Source organism: Microchirus variegatus (assembly GCF_963457635.1).
Source record: "Microchirus variegatus genome assembly, chromosome: 8".
Classification (NCBI taxonomy): Eukaryota; Metazoa; Chordata; class Actinopteri; order Pleuronectiformes; family Soleidae; genus Microchirus; species Microchirus variegatus.
The window spans coordinates 30,547,120-30,566,384 of record NC_139809.1 but is presented as its reverse complement, the minus strand read 5'-3'; the positions used below and the strand labels follow the sequence as shown (position 1 = coordinate 30,566,384).

Here is a 19,265-nt window from a genome sequence, read left to right as displayed (position 1 = left end):
TGTTTCCGTTTCATAAACAGACCGCTCCAGTTCCGCTGTAGGCATGCTAACCGGCGCTAAAGGAGCTAACGGAGCTAACTGGTAAACGGTGCCTGGAGTCCAGTGCCGCGGCACGTAAGCATGACGCCACGTGCGCCGCGCGTTAATGTGCGTAAACGTTGACACCGATAACCGACGCTAACATGTTAACATGCCCAGCACTAATATATATTTATTGTCATCATTATTCCAGTTTGAAATCGTGTGCTCCTAGCATGTTTATTCTGCTGGTTTCCCAGGTTACCGGTGGCCCGACGGTTCACGTGCGGCTGTGTGCAGTGGTGACCATGCCGGCCGTCACCGTTTCCACGGATACGCTGCACTTTGACCCGATACAGTGTGGCATGTGTCAGGTAACACTGCATAAGATATGTTATCGTTATGTCGTTTTACCTAGTAGCACCTGCTCGACCAACGTGGGCGGAGTCATCACATTTTGTTCAGTACGTCCTCCATGACCGGAGCACAGTCTCCGTCAAACACCAGACTCCTGTGTTAAATATTGAGATTTTAGACCTTTCCTTGGTAATTGTTGGAGATTAAGCCATGTTATTTTGGGATTGTTAAGCTAAAACTCATCTACAGTTCGCCATTGTTAGGCTTGATTCTTGTGTCCAACGCTAGTCGAAACACGCCATTTGTGATTGTATGAAAAAATTATTCTGCCGTCCATTTTGGCGTTTTGCACCCTACATAAATGAGCGAACTCGTCCGAGCGCGTTTGTCATACCGACAAAAAATATGGGCTAATTTGTACTAAACACATCGAAGGTGAAGTTTTGTTGAAAGCTTTTGTGGATTCAAAACGGTGTGGCCACAGCAACCCTTGCCCTTTCTGCGAAATTTGAACATTCGCCACCAAACAGGAAGTGCCCTATGACTTCGGCGTACGTTGAGTTCCACAGAATTTCCTGAAAATTGGTGGGAAGACGTTATAGACCAAGACGAAGAAAAAAGTCGACCGTAACCATGGCCTCAACTCAACAGGAAGTCGGCGATTTTGGAATTTTGAAATTAGAAATTTGTTTGGAATCGTGAGAGCAACACGTTTACCAATTTTAGGTTATATTGGCATTACTATGTGCAACTTAGACAAGAAAAAATTTAATAAAAAATAAAAATTTAATAAAAAATAAATAATGTAGCATTTAACGCAATTTTGGACACTCTTCCCATTCAAATTTTGAGGAAGCCCGATAAACTCACCAAATATCGTCCCGATCCGATGACTTGAGCATGACCTGACTTCTGGGGGCGCTATAGAGCCAATATCACCTTTTTCACCGACCCGACCTCCATGCCAAATTTCAAGAGTTTTTATGCACGTTAACCTCCTCAAAAATGAGCGCAACGTCGGTCAATTTGAAGTATTTGTTCAGTACGTCCTCCATGACCGGAGTCTCCGTCAAACACCAGACTCCTGTGGTAAATATTGAGATTTTAGACCTTTCCTTGGTAATTGTTGGAATTTAAGCCACGTTTTTTAAGGATTGTTAAGTCATTTTAACTCATCTACAGTTCGGCATTGTTCGGCTTGTTTCTTGTGTCGGACGCTAGTGGAAACGCGGCATTTGTGATTGTGTGAAAAAAACGAATAGTTTGCGTTTTTTGAGGCTAATTTCTGGGAAATTGTTCCTGTTTTATGTCTAAGGAAATAAAAAAGAATTTGGCACTAGAAAACTAACTTTACGGTTGAATTACAAATTATCTGACGTATATATTCTTAAAGTCAGCTTGATCAAGTAAAGGAGGACAGAATTGATTTGCTTTAGCTAGTTTTGTCTATTGTTGGGCCAGTTTTCTCTCATTTCATGGAACATTACAGCCTTAAATTGACTCCAGATTTACAATCTACTTTTATTCTAGCCAAGCTAAATAAAAAGTCCCTTGTTGTTATTATCAACTCCTGTGTTTTCTGATCAGATCAGGACGATACAGCTGCTGAATCACGAGCCTGTGCACTGTCTCTGGAGCATCTCCGAGGACGTGAAGCCTTTACAAAAGGTACAGCGATGATTCCCGTAGACGTGAAAGTTCATACACTGTAAATATATATGAGTGTCACACTGACTTGTGCTCTCGTTAATTTTCCTTGCAGGTAAATAAATTCCTGCCTTCGTATCTGCGGAAGAAGATCTTGCAGGGACAGGAGCCTCTTCCAGCCGTGTTCGTGATGATTCCCTCCTCCGGCACTTTGGCACCGGATGAACGAGTGAATGTCCAGATCAGGTTCAGCCCGACTGAAGAGGTGAGGATTTAAAGCTGATCTTAAAAGACTTAAGATGTGATTCCTTTGTTAAACGTATCGTCGTTGTTGTCGTCGTGTGTCGCTGCAGCTGTCTTACAACAGGCAGCTGGTGGTCCACGTGGAAGAGAGCACCAAGAAGTTGTCCATCTCGGCCCACGGTCAAGGTGAGGACCCACAGCTGGAGTTCTACCCGTCTGTGCTGGAGCTGAGGCCGTGTCTGCCTGCCAGCACTGACGCTGAAGCCGAGGTCGTCGTCAAAAACCACTACTCCTTCCCCATAGAGTTCTACTCGCTGGACTTTGACATGCAGTATCTGCAGGAGGAAAAGGTGAGACACTCACTCACTCACTGTTAAACTGACTCACTCACTCACTCACTGTTAAACTCACTCACTCACTTACAAACTCACTCACTCACTCACTCACTCACTCACTGTTCTACTGACTCACTCACTCACTCACTGTTAAACTCACTCACTCACTCACTCACTGTTAAACTCACTCACTCACTCACTCACTCACTTACAAACTCACTCACTCACTCACTCACTCACTCACTCACTCACTCACACACTCTCACTCAGTCACTCACTCTCTCACTCACACACTCACACACTCACTCACTCACTCACTCACTCACTCACTCACTCACTCACTCACTCTCACTCATTCACTCACACTCACTCACACACTCTCACTCACTCAGTCACTCACTCACTCACTTACACACTCACTTAAACTCTCACTCAATCATTCACTCAATCACTCACTCACTCACACACTCTTCACACTCACTCACTCACTTACACACTCTCACTCACTCACTCACTCACTCACTCACTCACTCACTCACTCACTCACTCACTCACTCACTCACTCTCACTCATTCACTCACACTCACTCACACACTCTCAGTCACTCACTCACTCACTTACACACTCACTTAAACTCTCACTCAATCATTCACTCAATCACTCACTCACTCACACACTTACACACTCACTCACTCACTTACACACTCTCACTCAATCATTCACTCACTCACACACTCACTCACTCACTCACTCACACACTCTTACACACTCTCACTCACTCATTCACTCACTCACTCACTTACACTATCACACTCACTCATTCACTCACTCACTTACTTACACTATCACACTCACTCACTCACTCATTCACTCACTCACTCACTTACTTACACTATCACACTCACTCATTCACTCACTCACTCACTTACTTACACTCTCACACTCACTCACTCACTCATTCACTCACTTACACATTCACTCACTTGCTCACTCACTTACTTACACTCTCACACTCACTCACTCATTCACTCACTCACTCACTCACTCACTTACTTACACCCTCACACTCATTCACTCACTCACTCACTTACTTACACTCTCACACTCACTCACTCACTCACTCACTCAATCATTCACTCACTCACTCACTCACTCATTCACTTACACACTCTCACTCACTTAAACATTCACTCACTCACTCACTCACTCACTCACTGACAAAATTGGAGCTGCTCTACAGAAGTAACAGCGTCCTGACCTGTGTACAGTTGTAAAACACTTCCTGTTCTCCTCTGGCTTCTGTCTGGTCCAGATCATGCGAGTGATACCTGGTTACGACGAGAACAACATACTGCTGCTGCCCCCTAGAGTCCCGGGAGAAGGTCTCCCCAAAGATGTCATCGACTACTACAAGAAGTACTGCTCGCAGCTGAAAGACAGCGGTTAGTTTCATATTGATTGTCACTATTAGAGCGTTAAACCGGCATAAAAGTCACCATTTAATGCGTTTTCAGAGACCGCTGCAGAGATCAGCAGGAGGGGCCCGGGTCTGTCTTCAGCCATCAGCAGAGGCATTGCTATCATCGTCTATGGCGCTCCACTCACAGGTACAGTCATTACGAGTGAGTTTATGTGTGTGTGAGCATGTCAAATAACTCATTATTTACCCCCGGCCCCCCCTCCCCCCTCTCCAGATGGGTCACCTACAGCGCTCGCTCTGGCTCAACACTACGGAGGGGCGTGTCTAAATGTGGACGGCGTGGTTTCAGACGTGCTGAAACACGGAACGTCGCCCATCGCTCGCAAGGCGCGCCAGCTCTACGAGTCTGCTGCTTCTGTGTATGGGAAGAACGCGGGTAAGCGTAGCAGTTTACTTTATAGAGTTCTGGGAGTTGTGTTTGCACAGGTGAATATTGCTTTACTCTACTGGTAATATGCTGTTTAACGTGCTAATCGATAGCATTTCAAGTCCCAAGCGCGACTCTACAAAAAGTACACTACCGTTAATGTGGTAAACGACTATTCTAGCTGCAAACGTCTGGTTTTTTAATGGAATATCTTGTACATAGGTGTATAGAGGCCCATTTCCAGTGTTCTAATGGTACATTGTGTTTGCTAATGGCGTTAGAAGGCTATTGGATGATTAGAAAACCCTTGAAAACCCTTGTGCAATGATCTTAGCACAGCTGAAAACAGTTTTGCTGGTTCTATTTTTGTTTACTAGTCATGTTGCAACTCTATTGATGAATAAAAGTGTCACTTTTAATGGGAAACACAAACAAATTGTAAACGTGAGCCCAAACTTTTTGAACTAGCGCTGTGCAATAGGTCAACGCGCATTGACGCACGACTAGTTTCTATGATGACTGACTGGAAAAAGACGCCCGTGACGTCATGTTTACGTGCCGCGACGCCGGAGTCCAGGCACCGTTTACCAGTTAGCTCCATTAGCTGCATTAGCTCCTTTTAGCGCCGTTAGTGCGCCTACAGTGCAACTGGAGCAGTCTGTTTATTAAAGGAAAAGAGCAGCGCTACAAATAACCAGCGTACCTCTGTACTGCGAATGCGTGCCTCTGTGTTTGAAGTTTAGCGTTACTCGGAGTCACGTAAAACATGATGCTACGCGTCTTTTTCCGGTCAGTCGTCATAGAAACGCGCTGTGCGTTAACGTAGACGCCGTTGACGCATTAACGTTTGACAGCACTATTTTGAACGATCGTGTAAATGAGATGACATTAGTCTTAAAGGTACGGCTGCAGGATCTCCTACCGTACCTTTAAGACTAATGTCCTTTGGCAACTTTTAATCGTTAACTTGTGTAGAACATATTGACGCGGCTAGCTCAGACGTGCTAGGACGAGTTTGTTCAAATGCGTACGCTAGCCTTTTTTGTTTTTCCAAAATGGCCGACTTCAGGGTGGGCGGAACTAATGGAAGAACGTTGGAAAGTCTACCTTTATTTAAATGTGTCAATGGTGTCTAGACTAAATACGTCTACTTCTTGCTCCCATTGAAGGTCTCGCAAAACATGCATCTACAGCGCAATCAGCTCACAGATCGATCGTTGTGAAGGTCGCTACAGCCGCAGGCGAGGCCGATAAGCCGTACTTTGACCTTTGCCTGGTAATTTCCTTCAGTCCTGTATCGTCAATTATTTTGGCTAGTTGTATACAATAAAAATGTATTGTTAATAATGATAAATATGATTAACAAATTACTTTTCTTCAGGGAGGAAACGTGAACACACTCTGTCGACTCTTACCTGATCAGCTGCTGGTTGATATCCTGGCGGAAAGATTTCAGGTAAAAACGCAGACTTTTTTTTCTAAGTCAGTTGCCGATAAGGTCTTAAAATATTTTGAGAAGGTCTTGAAAAGGTTTTGAAATTAACTTCAGGATTCCTGCATTATACCCTGTACTATAAAAGTACCATGTCGACATAGTCATTTGGAATTTGCTTCAGTTTTAAAGTAGTTTTCCTGCCATTTTAACGTCAAATTTGTTGGAGCGCTGAGGCCACGCCTTTTTGATGTAGAGAAAGAATTTCCTGAAACTTGGTGGGAAGATGTTATAGACCAAGACAAAGAAAAAAGTCGACCGTAGCCATGGCCTGAACTCAACAGGATGTCGGCCATTTTGAAATTTGGCGTCCATTTTGGCGTTAAAAGTCTGGAATTTTGAAATCAGAAATTTGTTTGGAATCATGGGAGCATCATGTTTACCAATTTTGGGTAATATTGTCATAACTATGTGCGACTTAGACACGATAGAAAAAATTTAGCATTTAACGTAATTTTGGACACTTTCTCTTGCGTCAAAAATTCCCCAAAAAATCCTCAAGAAACTGTGGCGTAAGCCCGATAAACTCACCAAATTTCGTCCCGATACGACAAATTTTGTCTGACCATGACCTGACTTCTGGGGGCGCCAAAGAGCCAATATCGCATTTTTCACCGACCCGACCTCCATGCCAAATTTCAGGAGTTTTAATGCACCTCAAAAATGAGCGCAACGTCGGAGAAAATTAATAATCTCAACAGGAACAATAGGTTCTTGGCACTTGTCGGGCCCTAATAAGTAAACTAGCATCTTTGCATTGAGTTTTCACCTCTTTGTTATTGTGACAAACAGGCAAAAGACTGTCACCGCGGCGTCGCGATCGAAGGCCTGAAGTCCGTGTTCACCGAGTCGGTGGCGAGCACCCTGCAGCTCGTCCTCAAGGCGCTCAAGAACCGCAAGTACATCTACGCCATCAACCTGTACGACTCGTACGTAGCTAACCTGATCGAGGACAAGCGGAAGGAAATCAAGGACAAAGAAGAAGCCGGCTGCAACGGCGAGGTGCCGAGCGCGGCGGAGAAATCCCAAGCGCCAAAAAAATCAGAAGCGGTGATCAACTCTCAGGTTCCCGTCGTCGCCGCCGCCGCCGCCACCGCCGCCACCGCCGCGTTAGAGGGAACGCCAAAGGAAGGAGAAGAGGAGGAAGACAGCTGCGTGTCGTCATCGCCAACTTCAGAGGACAACCACGGCGAGAGGAAGCGAGAGGCCGTCAGTCTGTCCGACAGCAACGTTCCCGACGCGGAGGAGAAGGAACAAGAGGGTGAGGACGCAAAACGAAGAAGAAAGGAAGACAAGGTCAGCTTGTCTGACTCCTCCGTACCTGTCTTGGTACAGGACAAACCACAGAAAGCTAAAGGTAAGACGTTTGCATTGACTTCAACCTTTAAACTCAGAATTATGACTTTAAAACACAGAATTCTGGCTTTATTCTCAGAATTCTGACTTTAAAACACAGAATTATGACTTTAAAACACAGAATTCTGGCTTTATTCTCATATTTTCTACTTTATTTTCAGAATTTTGACTTGAAACTCAGAATTATGACTATAAACTCGGAATGATGACTTTATTCTCAGAATTCTGACTTTTAAACTCAGAATTCTGACCATAAAACTCAGAATTATGACTTTAAACTCAGAATGATGACTTTCAAACTCAGCTTCAAAACAGAATTATGACTTTATTCTCAGAATTATGACCTTTAAACTCAGAATTATGACCTTTAAACTCAGAATGATGACTTTCAAACTCAGCTTCAAAACTCAGAATTCTGACTTTATTCTCAAAATTCTGACTTGAAACTCAAAATTCTGACTTGAAATTCAGAATTATGACTTAATCTCAGCTTCAAAACTCAAAATTCTGACTTGAAACTCAGAATTATGACTTTAAAACTCAGAATGATGACTTTATTCTCAGAATGATGACTTTAAACTCAGAATTCCGTCTTTAAAACTCAGAATTATGACTATAAACTCGGAATGATGACTTTATTCTCAGAATTATGACTTTAAAACTCAGAATTATGACTATAAACTCGGAATGATGACTTTAAAACTCAGAATTATGACTTAAAAACTCAGAATTATGACTATAAACTCGGAATGATGACTTTATTCTCAGAATGATGACTTTAAAACTCAGAATTATGACTTTATTCTCAGATAATTCTGACTAATATAATGTCTTTGCGGTGACTGCAGGGACTCGTGGACGAGCTGCTGACGAGTCACAGAAGAGAACAGACATCACTAATATGATATTACAAATACCTGCTGTGGTCAAATACAAACGGGAACATCCACCTCCTGCAGCGCCGGCAGACACTTCACACCGTCCAGACGCTCAGGAGAAAGAAGAGGTCAGTGGTTTGTTTTTAAAGATCAGCTTTATTAGCAAAGATCATTCACAAGTGGAAAGAAGCACCGACATTTGACTGAATCTACCTCTCGGGTCATTCTTTTGAAAAATCCACATTAGCCACGTAAATTTTAAAAATGGCGCCATTTCCAAGCATCAGAATTTCATTTCCTGGGCCCATTTCAGTTATTTTGGTCTCAAGTGATAATGAATTGTCATCTTCTGTGTCCAGGCTCTGGTCGGTCAGCTGCTGTCGCTGTTCAATGCCTATAAGCTGAGTAAGATGCAGGTGGAGCACATTCTGCAGTACTGGGAGAGGACCCAGGGCCTGGTGCTGCTTCCTGTTCCCCAAGAGGAAGCCCTGCTGCCAGAGGAGGCGCTGGTGGACAAACGGGTAAAACATACTGTTATTTGAGCTGAGAAACTGAATGAGAGTCTAAGTACGACCAAGAAAGATGGTTGGTTTTTGAAAATCAGACACGGGTCATTGAAAGTGCTTGAATTTCAAAAATAAACAATACAAAAAAGTGACTTTGACCGAGGACCCCTTAACCCCGAGGACAATGACTTAATGTCCACATGCAGAATAAAAGTGGACGCCATGGTAGAAGCTGCCCCTCCCATTTGGTCCTTGAATTTGAGGGAATTGGTCCTGAAGAAGTCCTTGAATTTGAGGGAATTGGTCCTGACAAAGTCTTTGAATTTAAGGGAATTGGTCCTGACAAGTCCTTGAATTTGAGGGAATTGGTCCTGAAAAAGTTCTTGAATTTTAGGGAATTGGTCCTGAATAAGTCCTTGAATTGAAGGAGTTGTATTGGAATTTTAGCGAATTGTTCCTGAAAAAGTCCTTGAATTTGAGGGAATTGATCCTGACAAAGTCCTTGAATTTGAGGGAATTGGTCCTGAAGAAGTCCTTGAATTGAAGGAATTGTTTTTGAATTTGAGGGAATTATTCCTGAAAAAGTCCTTGAATTTGAGGGAATTGGTCCTGAAAAAGTCCTTGAATTGAAGGAATTTTTTTGAATTTGAGGGAATTATTCCTGAAAAAGTCCTTGATTTTGGGGGAATTGGTCCTTAAAAGTCCTTGAATATGAGGGAATTGGTCCTGAAAAAGTCCTTGAATTGAAGGAATTGGTTTTTAATTTGAGGGAATTGGTCCTGAAAAAGTCCTTTAATTTGAGTGAATTGGTCTTGGATTTGAGGGAATTGGTCCTGAAAAAGTTCTTGAATTTGAGGGAATTGGTCCTGAAAAGTCCTTGAATTTGAGGGAATTGGTCCTGAAAAAGTCCTTGAATTGGAGGAATTGGTTTTTAATTTGAGGGAATTGGTCCTGAAAAAAGTCCTTTAATTTGAGGGAATTGGTCCTGAAAAAGTCCTTTAATTTGAAGGATTTGGTCCTGAAAAAGTCCTAGTTTTAGTGATAATTAAACGTCTTACAGCAAACGTTTTTGTGAAATACTTCCACGACTATTATTAATAACACTTCAGACAAACATGTCGAGCGTTATTCCCACAGCGAATAATCTCCTCATTCATAATCCCGTGTACACAGGCCACTGTGGACAAGAAAGGCAAGAAGGCCAATCCCAAGGTGCCGTCTCCGATGCCAAGTCAGCTGACGGCCGAAGTGGACGGCGACGCCGCCAAGTTGCCGCAGGACGTCATCCCTCTCATTGTTCTGAATCTATCAGAGACAGATGGTCCAAAATGTGCCCAAACTCTGCTCGAAGGCGATGCCCTGCCTTCACTGGAGGAGGTAGGTGTTTGTTTTTGTCCTTAATCCTAATTCACAAATTTTTTTTTAAAATGTTATTATTATGACTCATTTTCCCTTCATTCTTCGACTAACCCATTAGGTTCTGGACGATATCGGGCTGGGAGCCACCATCGCTCCCACCGTCACTCTGTCCATTTTCCCGTTCCCCAAAGACCGACAGGAGTCCTACACTCAGCCCATCTGCGACTGCTTCACTCTGCTGGATCAGTCGGGCCTGGACAAACACAGCGACGAGATGAGGGACTTGTTGGAGGACGTGTCGGCTTTAAAGGTAGAGAATTTAAGTTTGTAAAACAGGCACTCACTCTTCTGCACCAAAGTCCGTTGAGAAAATCAGCGTTTTTCGCCGCCTGTGGGGCACACTGACAGAGATTATATATCAGTGGTCAGAGGTGATTCTAGAGTCTGTAGGGGCCCGAGGCAAAAATTCCCAGGGGGCCCTTCCTTCCAACTAGTGTTCATCATCATTACGTTACAAATAATCTGACACCAACGAAAAATGTATGACTTCAAAAAAAAAATTATTTTAATTTTTTAAATGAATGAAATAACATGGAAAAACCTTGTAATTAAACTATGAATGTAAAGAACAATACAATACTGTAAATAGCTTTTAAAAAACTATATAAACTTAGTAAAAAAAAGGCGGCTGGTCACTGCACATTTCAGTAAAAACAGCCCTCAGGCCCCGAGTGTCGGGGGGGCCCCCAAGCATTTGCCTGCCCTGCCTGTTCACAAGCTGCGCCTCTGACAGTGGTATGCAAAAGTTTCTGTACATTTTCATGATTTTCCTTTATAAATCATTGGTTGTTTGAATAACAAATGTCAGTTAAATATGTCATATAGGAGACAAACACAGTGATATTTGAGAAGTGAAATAAAGTTTATGTGATTTACAGAAAGTGTGCAAGAATTATTTAAACAAAATTAGGCATATGCATTAGATTAGGCACCTATGCGGGTGCACAGAAAAGGCTTTTTCTGCATTACTCTTCCATACAGCATCTCCTTGTGTAAAGTGCGCTGAATAGTTTAACGATGCACAGTGACACCATCTGCAGCAAGATGATGTTGTAGGTCTTTGGAGCTTTCTGTATCCTTCCCCTAAACCATGATGTTGAACACTCATTGTCTTGTTGTTTTGAGGCGTCCATGTTGCCACTCTTCAGAGAAGATGCAAACAGGAGAAACACTTACAATTGGCCTCCTTAAATACCCTTTCTCATGATTGGATTCACCTGAGTGTGGAGGTCAAGGGTCACTGAGGTTACCAAACCAATTTTAAGTTGGCACAATAATTAGTGCTAAAGGTATTGAAATCAATAAAATGACAAGGGTGCAACTAGTCAGCGCACTTTCCACAAGGAGATGCTGTATGGAAGAGTTATGCAGAAAATGCCTTTTCTAATGCACCTGCAGAACTGAAGATTTATGCACATGCCTAATTTTGTTTAAATAATTCTTGCAGACTTTCTGTAAATCATATAAACTTTATTTCACTTCTCAAATATCACCGCGTTTGTCTCCGAAATGATATATTTAACTGAAACTTTTGCATACCACTGTAGATTATATGTCAGAGCGAAAGCTAGCAAACACAGAATGCGCAAAACAACAACAGTGTCTCAACAACTCCTGTGTGCCGACATAAATAAAATGGCCGATTTTCAGTGCGAGCAAGAGTTCCAAGAGTCCAAATGTGTTCATACGCCATTCACCCGCACGCTGACATCAATGTAATGCTTCTTCTTTTACGGGATGTGCTCTCTCAAAGGACAAGGACAAACGTGGCAGAGAGTGTCAGAGGGCCAAACGTCAAGCTTCAGCCAAGGCCAAACCGAAGGGCTCGACCCGCTGCACGCTCCCCATCTCCGCCAAGATGGACTGCAACGAACACGAACAGCTGCTGGGAATCTTAGAGCTCAAACGTCAACAGAGGCGAGTGGGGGGACACAAAAAAAATACGCAACATTTGGTTTCTCCTTTACTTGTGTGACTGACTGTGTGTGTGTGTGTGTGTGTGGAGGAGCAGCCTGAAGTCATTTCGCTGGGTCATACCTGCCAAGAGCGAGGTGGTCCTGAAGATCTGGTTCTACTCGGACTCTCTGGGGACGTTCGAACAGGCCTTCAACTTTGAGCTGGTGGGGAACCTGCGGCGATACGAGCTGCTCTGCCGAGGAGTCTGCACTTACCCCGACATCTGCCAAAACTACATGTGAGTCGGCTGTTGTTTGTGAAGAAATCTTGTTTTATTAAGGTCCGAGCCACGAATAGCAAGAACCCATTGTTGATCCTTCAGATTATTATCATCTTCGTGGCTTTGCGGTCATTTTTGAGGGGGTTAACGCTCATAAAAACTCCTGAAACTTGGCATGGAGTTCAGGTCTGGCGAAAATGCGATATTGCTAGGTAGGTCCCGAACCTGTGCGTTGCTCCAGGGCTCTATAGCGCCCCCTAAGGTGAAAACATAGGCAAATTGATTTCACCCAATTACCCAAAACTTAGTAGGAAGATGTTATAGACCAAGACGAACAAAAAAAGTCAACCGTAACCATGGCCTCAACTTTTGAATTTTGGCGTCGACGATCGAACTCGTCTGACATGAAATATGTGTAAATTTGTATTGGACACATCAAAGTTGAAATGTTGTTGAAAGGTTTGGCGGATTGAAAATGGCACGGCCGAGGCAACCCTCGCCTTTTTGGCAAATTGCGAACATTCACCACAAAACAGGAAGTGCCCTATGACTTCGGCGTACATTGAGTTCCACAGAATTTCCCGAAACTTGGTGGGAAGACGTTATAGACCAAGAAGAACAAAAAAGTCGACCGTAACCATGGCCTCAACTCAACAGGAAGTTGGCCATTTTGAATTTTGGCGGCCATTTGCAGCCTACGTAAATCACCCAATTCCAAACTCTTCATAGGTCAAATTCTTTGGCTAATTCAGGACATATCTCTCGTTATTATAAAATCTTTGTCAGTTGGACTTATTTGTCATGCATATTCCCCCCCCCCAGGACTCTTTTTGCTCACAGTAAGAAGGTGCCACACATAGAGGAGGGGCTGCACAAGACCTACATCATCAATCCTGGATACTTTGAGTTTGGGCCATTAATTTGTGGCAAGACCAGAGAGAGGTAAAGGGGAGGGGAGTTAGAGTGGTGGAGGAGAAAGCATCATCGCGTGAGTGTGAATTTATCCTTCTTATTCTGTATTCTCTGTGCACGTTTGTAGATACAAGGAAAACGAGTTTCCAGAGAACGCCGAGAGGTTTGTGATTCAGAACAACTCGGGCATGGAGGCGGAGGTTCAGTTCCACTTCCAGCACGACCACCAGGCCGCCACGTATCTGCTGGATCCCACATCCATGACCCTGAAGCCGTACCAGAAGAGGGTACCGTCGTCGCGCTGTCCAGACGTCCATTCGTATCAACCTGTACGAAAGAGCTCAGTGACGCTAAAGTCACACACTCTCTGTGTTTTTGTTCCCCCAGGATTTGAAAGTGTGGGCCTACCCGACCAAAGTGGGACACTTTAAGGACAGCGTCGTGTGCTGCATCAAGGACAATCCGGACGTCGTGGTCATCCACATCTCGTGCTGGGGCGCGTGGCCAGAGCTGGAGCTGGAGAACAAGCATTTGCACTTTGACAGGATTTTACTGCACAGGTAAATGTCAGCGTGCATGAGTTTTTCAAAAGACATTTTCTCAATCAACAAGTAGATATTTTGCGCTGCAAAAGTCCAGTGACTAAGCAAGGTTCAATGAAATTGCACGAGGTGTAAAACTGTCTATGAACGCACCTCAGGGCCACCATAGATGTTCCTAAAGGTCTACGGAGAGAGAAGCAGCATGAAAAAGTCCAAAATACTGTAGATCAGTGACCGTCCAGGCCCCTCGTGGGGGTTCTATAATCTTTTATTCCGCGTCTCTGTAGGCGAGAGAGCCGCAGCGCGACGCTACACAATAAGACGTCGCTGCCTGTGTCGTGGAAACTGCACGGTTTGGAGGACCTCGGCGATGAGTTCAGTGTCCCAGAGGACCACGGCACCATCTTGCCTCACAGCTCTTACCCGCTGACCGTGCACTTTGGTGCCAAGAAGCCGCTCCACATCAAGAAGCTGCTACGATTAGAGGTATAAAAAAAAGATAAAAACAATCACTCAGAGTGGAAATTTGTACTTTAACTTCGAGGTTTTTCAAAAAAGTTGTTCTGCGTATGTAAAAGTTTTTTTGTTTCAGGTGTGCGACGAGGCGAACATCCTCGGCGTCGTAAACACCGAGAACATAAAGGTGTCGGCGGAAGCCTACGATATAAATCTGGCCTTCTCACCAGGTACTGCTCATAATAATAATAATAACTAGGACCGCTCGTAGGATGACTGTGAGAAATTTCATGACGTTCTGTGTACGTTAAAGCTTTGAAAAATCGCAATTTTAAAGTATTTTTCACACCATTTTAATGTCAACTTTGTCCGAGCACTGAGGCCACACCTTTTGACGTAGAGAAAATCCATTCATACATTTAAATCATTAACTTGTCCAGAACCTATGTACCAAGTTTGATGCGGCTAGCTCAAACGTGCTAGGACGAGTTTGTTCAAATGCGTAGACTAGCTATTTTTGTTTTTCCAAAATGGCCGACTTCTGGGTTGGCGGAGCTAATGAAAGAACATTAGAAATTTGTTTGGACTCATAAAAGCAACACATTTACCAAATTTTGTGTCTGGGAACTATGGCCTCAACTCAACAGGAAGTCAGCCATTTTGAATTTTGGCGTCGGATTTGGTGTTTTGCACCCTACATAAATGAGCAAACTCACGCGTTTGTCATACCGACATAAAATACGTGCCAATTTGTACTGGACACATCAACGATGAAATGTTATTGAAAAGTTTGGCGGATTCAAAGGGCGTGGCCACGGCAAACCTCGCCGTTTCGGCTAATTTTGAACATTCGCCACAAAACAGGAAGTTCCCCATGACTTCGGCATTCCTTGAGTTCCACAGAATTTCCCGAAACTTGGTGGGAAGATGTTATAGACCGAGACGAAGAAAAAAGTCGACCGTAACCATGGCCTCAACGCAACAGGAAGTCAGCCATTTTGAATTTTTGCGTCCATTTTGGTGATATAAATCTGGAATTTTGAAATTAGAAATTAGTTTGGAATCATGAGAACAACACGTTTAAAAAAGTTTGGTTAATATTGGCATAACTATGTGCGACTTAGGCAAGATTAATTTTTTTTAATTGAATTTTTGCTTTTAACCCAATTTTGGCCACTTTTTTTCGCATCAAAAATTCCCCAAAAATTCTTCCTGACAGACTCACCAAATTTTGTCCCGATCCGACGACTTTTGTCTGACCATGACCTGACTTCTGGGGGCGCTATAGAGCCCTGAGGCTAGGAATGGGTTTGTGACCACTATCGCATTTTTTTGTGGCAGATGGATGTCTGGACTTTGGAACCATCAAAGTCTTTAATGAGTCCAAACTCTCTCTCAAGATGAAGAACCAAGGGAAATATGAAATTGCCTACACGTGAGTATCACAATTTGACGACGGTTAAACCACAGAATACCTCTTTTTCACACTAGTTTACACTAAAATAAGCTCACGTTTATTCTTTAAATCTTCACTCCAGGTTTACACTGAAACGGACAAACGCGGCACAGCCCAAGTTGGACTCCATGTTCACCGTATCCCCGCAGTACGGCTCTCTGAAGCCCCACGAGAAGGCCACCATTGTGTCCATCATCTTCAACCCCACAGCCGAGGTCTCGCTCAAAGAGCAAGCGGTCCTTCCCTGTCAGGTCTGACCCCAAACTCTGGTTTTATTTCAAATTAACTTTATAGACAAGACGCTCCTAAAACACCGACTAAACTTGTGTCTGCAGGTGATTGAACCGCACATTGGGAGTGTGGGTGAAATCATCGCCTTGTTGTCCTTCAAAGTTTCAGCGCAGGCAGTCTTCTCCAGGTGAATACATATATATGTACAATTCCCCCTACTGTCGTTGAACATTGAACCTGAGCCTTTTTGTTTATTTTAACCATAAAGGGCCAGAAAATGTCCTGTAACTAAGTTTTTCCCATCTGGCAGTTATTTACAATTTACTGCACGTTAAAATAGTGCGTTAACAATTTAAAATGAAGAAAAAACAAACGTTTTATGTGTTATGGTTGTACTTGAACACCAGATTTTGAAATTTGAACAGTACAAAACATACTTAAAGTAACTGTGGTTGGAGGTTTTGTCTCGGTGTCCGAAAACAGGCCAAAAAAGGGGAAACTTATGCAACTTCTCAGCTTTCAGAAACCGTTGGGATTTTTTCCGATAGCACAAACCGCCGTTTAATTACGGTAATGAAAATTGTGCTTGCGAAAAAAACGTGTCATCTGCGATACACTCGGTGTTAAAAGTGTGACTGCAGTGGAGATGTTTTTGAGAGGGGTACTGGGGCTTTTTAGGCTCAGTTTTGTTGCTTAGCATCTTGCTGCTCCCTCTGCTTGCATACCGCGTGTTGAAGTGCTACTAGCTGCGTTACTAGACAGGCTACAGTAGGTGGCGCAACAGACCAAAACACCCCTCATTTTATACGTTTTATCACGTTTATAAGATGCCTTTAGCGCCGTTAGTGTGCCTACATCGGAACTGGAGGGGTCTGTTTATTAAAGGAAAAGAGCAGCGCTAGAAATAACGTTAGCGTACCTGTGAACTGCGCATGTGTGCCTCTGTTGTTAAAGTTTAATGTTCATTTGGAGACTCATTTTAACAGTCGGGAGTCACGTAAACATGACGTCATGAGCGTCTTTTACCGATCAGTCGTCATGGAAACGCGTCATGCAGCCGTTAACGTAATAATAATAACGTCATTTTAACGCATCTGCACTGCAGTGGAGACGTTTTTGAGAGGGATTCTGGGGCTTTTTAGGCTCAGATTTGTTGCTTAGCATCTTGCCGCTCGCTCTGCTTGCATCCCGTGTGTTGAAGTGCTACCAGCTGCGTTACTAGACGGGCTACAGCAGGCGGCCCAACCACATAAGAAGTTTGTTTCCTCAATCTCCAAGCGTCTTCTTGGTCTTTTTTTTTTACTCCAGGTACAGGATCACTCCTGCCCACGAGCTCAACTTTGGTCCTCTGGTCTATCACGGCAGCAGAAGAAGCCAGAGCTTCGTCATTGCCAACAACGGACTCTTTGAGAACAGCTTCACCATCACCAACCAATCGCCACCAGCTCTGATCCCAGACTCGTCTATCGTCGTGAAGTAGGAAACTACAGCACAGTACAGTACAGGGCTGGATTATGTGACAAAATCCCATATTTAAGCCCAGGAACTTAAACTACAGCTTGTTAATTCAGTAAACAATTAAAAATTGATTAACGTCCCAGACCGGCAACCTACTTAGGATTCATTACAGCGATACAGTCCCTACATTAAAGGGTTATTCCTTCAGGATTCTCACATAGAAGTTGGCTATCATAGCAAGGTTACGGGACCTTTTGTCAAATGTTTAAACTCTTTATAAAGATCTATTTTAAAAGTGTTCTATGCACTGTGTCTTGGTCTCAGGGGTCCGATTAAGAAGATACAGATGAATGCGGCCAATTCCAGAGCGAGGCGGGACTCGTTACAGAAAGACACGAGCATTGTACAGGTAATATTATTATATAGCATTGTTATCACTGCAGTACGTGATAAACACTCAAGAGAGATTCTACCGCCGATTTATGGAGGTATCTTAAAGGCGTCAGGTGATCCTTGATCAAAGGTTGTTTGTTGCCGAGCTCAGTGGCATTTTATCACAAGTTTTATCACAAGATGCCTTTAGCGCCGTTAGCGTTAGCCTACAGTGGAACTGGATCGGTCTGTTTATTAAAGGGAAGAGCAGCGCTACAAATTACGTTAGCGTACCTGCATAATGCGTATGTGTGCCTCTGTTTAGCGTCACTTCAGAGACTCATTTTAACACTGCAGTGGAGACGTTTTTGAGAGGGATTCTGGGGCTTTTTAGACTCACTCTTGTTGCTTAGCATCTTGCTGCTCGCTCTGCTTGCATCCCTTGTGTTAAAGTGCTACCAGCTGCGTTACTAGACGGGCTACAGTAGGTGGCGCAACGGACCAAAACGCCACACATTTTATCACAAGTTTTATCACGTTTATAAGATGCCTTTAGCGCCGTTAGCGCACCTACAGTGGAACTGGAGCGGTCTGTTCATTAAAGGAAAAGAGCAGCGCTACAAATTACGTTAGCGTACCTGCGTACTGCGTATGTGTGCCTCTGTTTTTAAAGTTTAGCGTCACTTCAGAGACTCATTTTAACACTGCAGTGGAGACGTTTTTGAGAGGGATACTGGAGCTTTTTAGGCTCAGTCTTGTTGCTTAGCATCTTGCTGCTCGCTCTGCTTGCATCCCTTGTGTTAAAGTGCTACCAGCTGCATTACTAGACGGGCTACAGTAGGTGGCGCAACGGACCAAAACACCACACATTTTATCACAAGTTTAATCACGTTTATAAGATGCCTTTAGCGCCGTTAGCGCACCTACAGTGGAACTGGAGCGGTCTGTTTATTAAAGGAAAAGAGCAGCGCTACAAATTACGTTAGCGTACCTGCGTACTGCGTATGTGTGCCTCTGTTTTTAAAGTTTAGCGTCACTTCAGAGACTCATTTTAACACTGCAGTGGAGACGTTTTTTAGAGGGATTCTGGGGCTTTTTAGGCTCAGTCTTGTTGCTTAGCATCTTGCTGCTCGCTCTGCTTGCATCCCTTGTGTTAAAGTGCTACCAGCTGCTTAACTAGACGGGCTACAGTAGGTGGCGCAACGGACCAAAACGCCACACATTTTATCACAAGTTTTGTCACGTTTATAAGATGCCTTTAGCCCCGTTAGGGTTAGCCTACAGTGGAACCGGAGCAGTCTGTTTATTAAAGGAAAAAAGCAGCGCTACAAATTACGTTAGCGTACCTGCGTACTGCGTATGTGTGCCTCTGTTTTCAAAGTGTAGCGTTACTTTAGAGACTCATTTTAATACTGCAGTGGAGACGTTTTTGAGAGGGATTCTGGGGCTTTTTAGGCTCAGTCTTGTTGCTTAGCATCTTGCTGCTCGCTCTGCTTGCATCCCTTGTGTTGAAGTGCTACTAGCTGCGTTACTAGACGGGCTTCCTGGACTTCCTGGTTTTTTT

At 43.7% G+C, this 19,265-nt stretch overlaps 1 protein-coding gene across 1 annotated transcript in view; it reads left to right on the top strand.

The window, feature by feature from the left end:
• hydin (HYDIN axonemal central pair apparatus protein) overlaps window positions 1-19,265 on the top strand; it is a gene marked incomplete at both ends in the record, with an annotated part of 92,389 nt that overhangs the window by 55,773 nt on the left and 17,351 nt on the right. Inside the window, 26 exons of the mRNA XM_083894320.1 lie at window positions 279-392; window positions 1,963-2,043; window positions 2,138-2,287; window positions 2,376-2,615; window positions 3,913-4,042; window positions 4,115-4,207; window positions 4,295-4,456; window positions 5,617-5,723; window positions 5,829-5,903; window positions 6,732-7,296; window positions 8,144-8,301; window positions 8,533-8,694; window positions 9,853-10,056; window positions 10,157-10,348; window positions 11,852-12,015; window positions 12,104-12,292; window positions 13,097-13,216; window positions 13,314-13,473; window positions 13,574-13,746; window positions 14,016-14,214; window positions 14,321-14,414; window positions 15,526-15,619; window positions 15,723-15,891; window positions 15,976-16,058; window positions 17,180-17,347; window positions 17,654-17,738. Coding sequence (XP_083750446.1) covers window positions 279-392; window positions 1,963-2,043; window positions 2,138-2,287; window positions 2,376-2,615; window positions 3,913-4,042; window positions 4,115-4,207; window positions 4,295-4,456; window positions 5,617-5,723; window positions 5,829-5,903; window positions 6,732-7,296; window positions 8,144-8,301; window positions 8,533-8,694; window positions 9,853-10,056; window positions 10,157-10,348; window positions 11,852-12,015; window positions 12,104-12,292; window positions 13,097-13,216; window positions 13,314-13,473; window positions 13,574-13,746; window positions 14,016-14,214; window positions 14,321-14,414; window positions 15,526-15,619; window positions 15,723-15,891; window positions 15,976-16,058; window positions 17,180-17,347; window positions 17,654-17,738 — 4,131 coding nt within the window. The remainder of the gene's footprint in view (window positions 1-278; window positions 393-1,962; window positions 2,044-2,137; window positions 2,288-2,375; window positions 2,616-3,912; window positions 4,043-4,114; window positions 4,208-4,294; window positions 4,457-5,616; window positions 5,724-5,828; window positions 5,904-6,731; window positions 7,297-8,143; window positions 8,302-8,532; window positions 8,695-9,852; window positions 10,057-10,156; window positions 10,349-11,851; window positions 12,016-12,103; window positions 12,293-13,096; window positions 13,217-13,313; window positions 13,474-13,573; window positions 13,747-14,015; window positions 14,215-14,320; window positions 14,415-15,525; window positions 15,620-15,722; window positions 15,892-15,975; window positions 16,059-17,179; window positions 17,348-17,653; window positions 17,739-19,265) is intronic.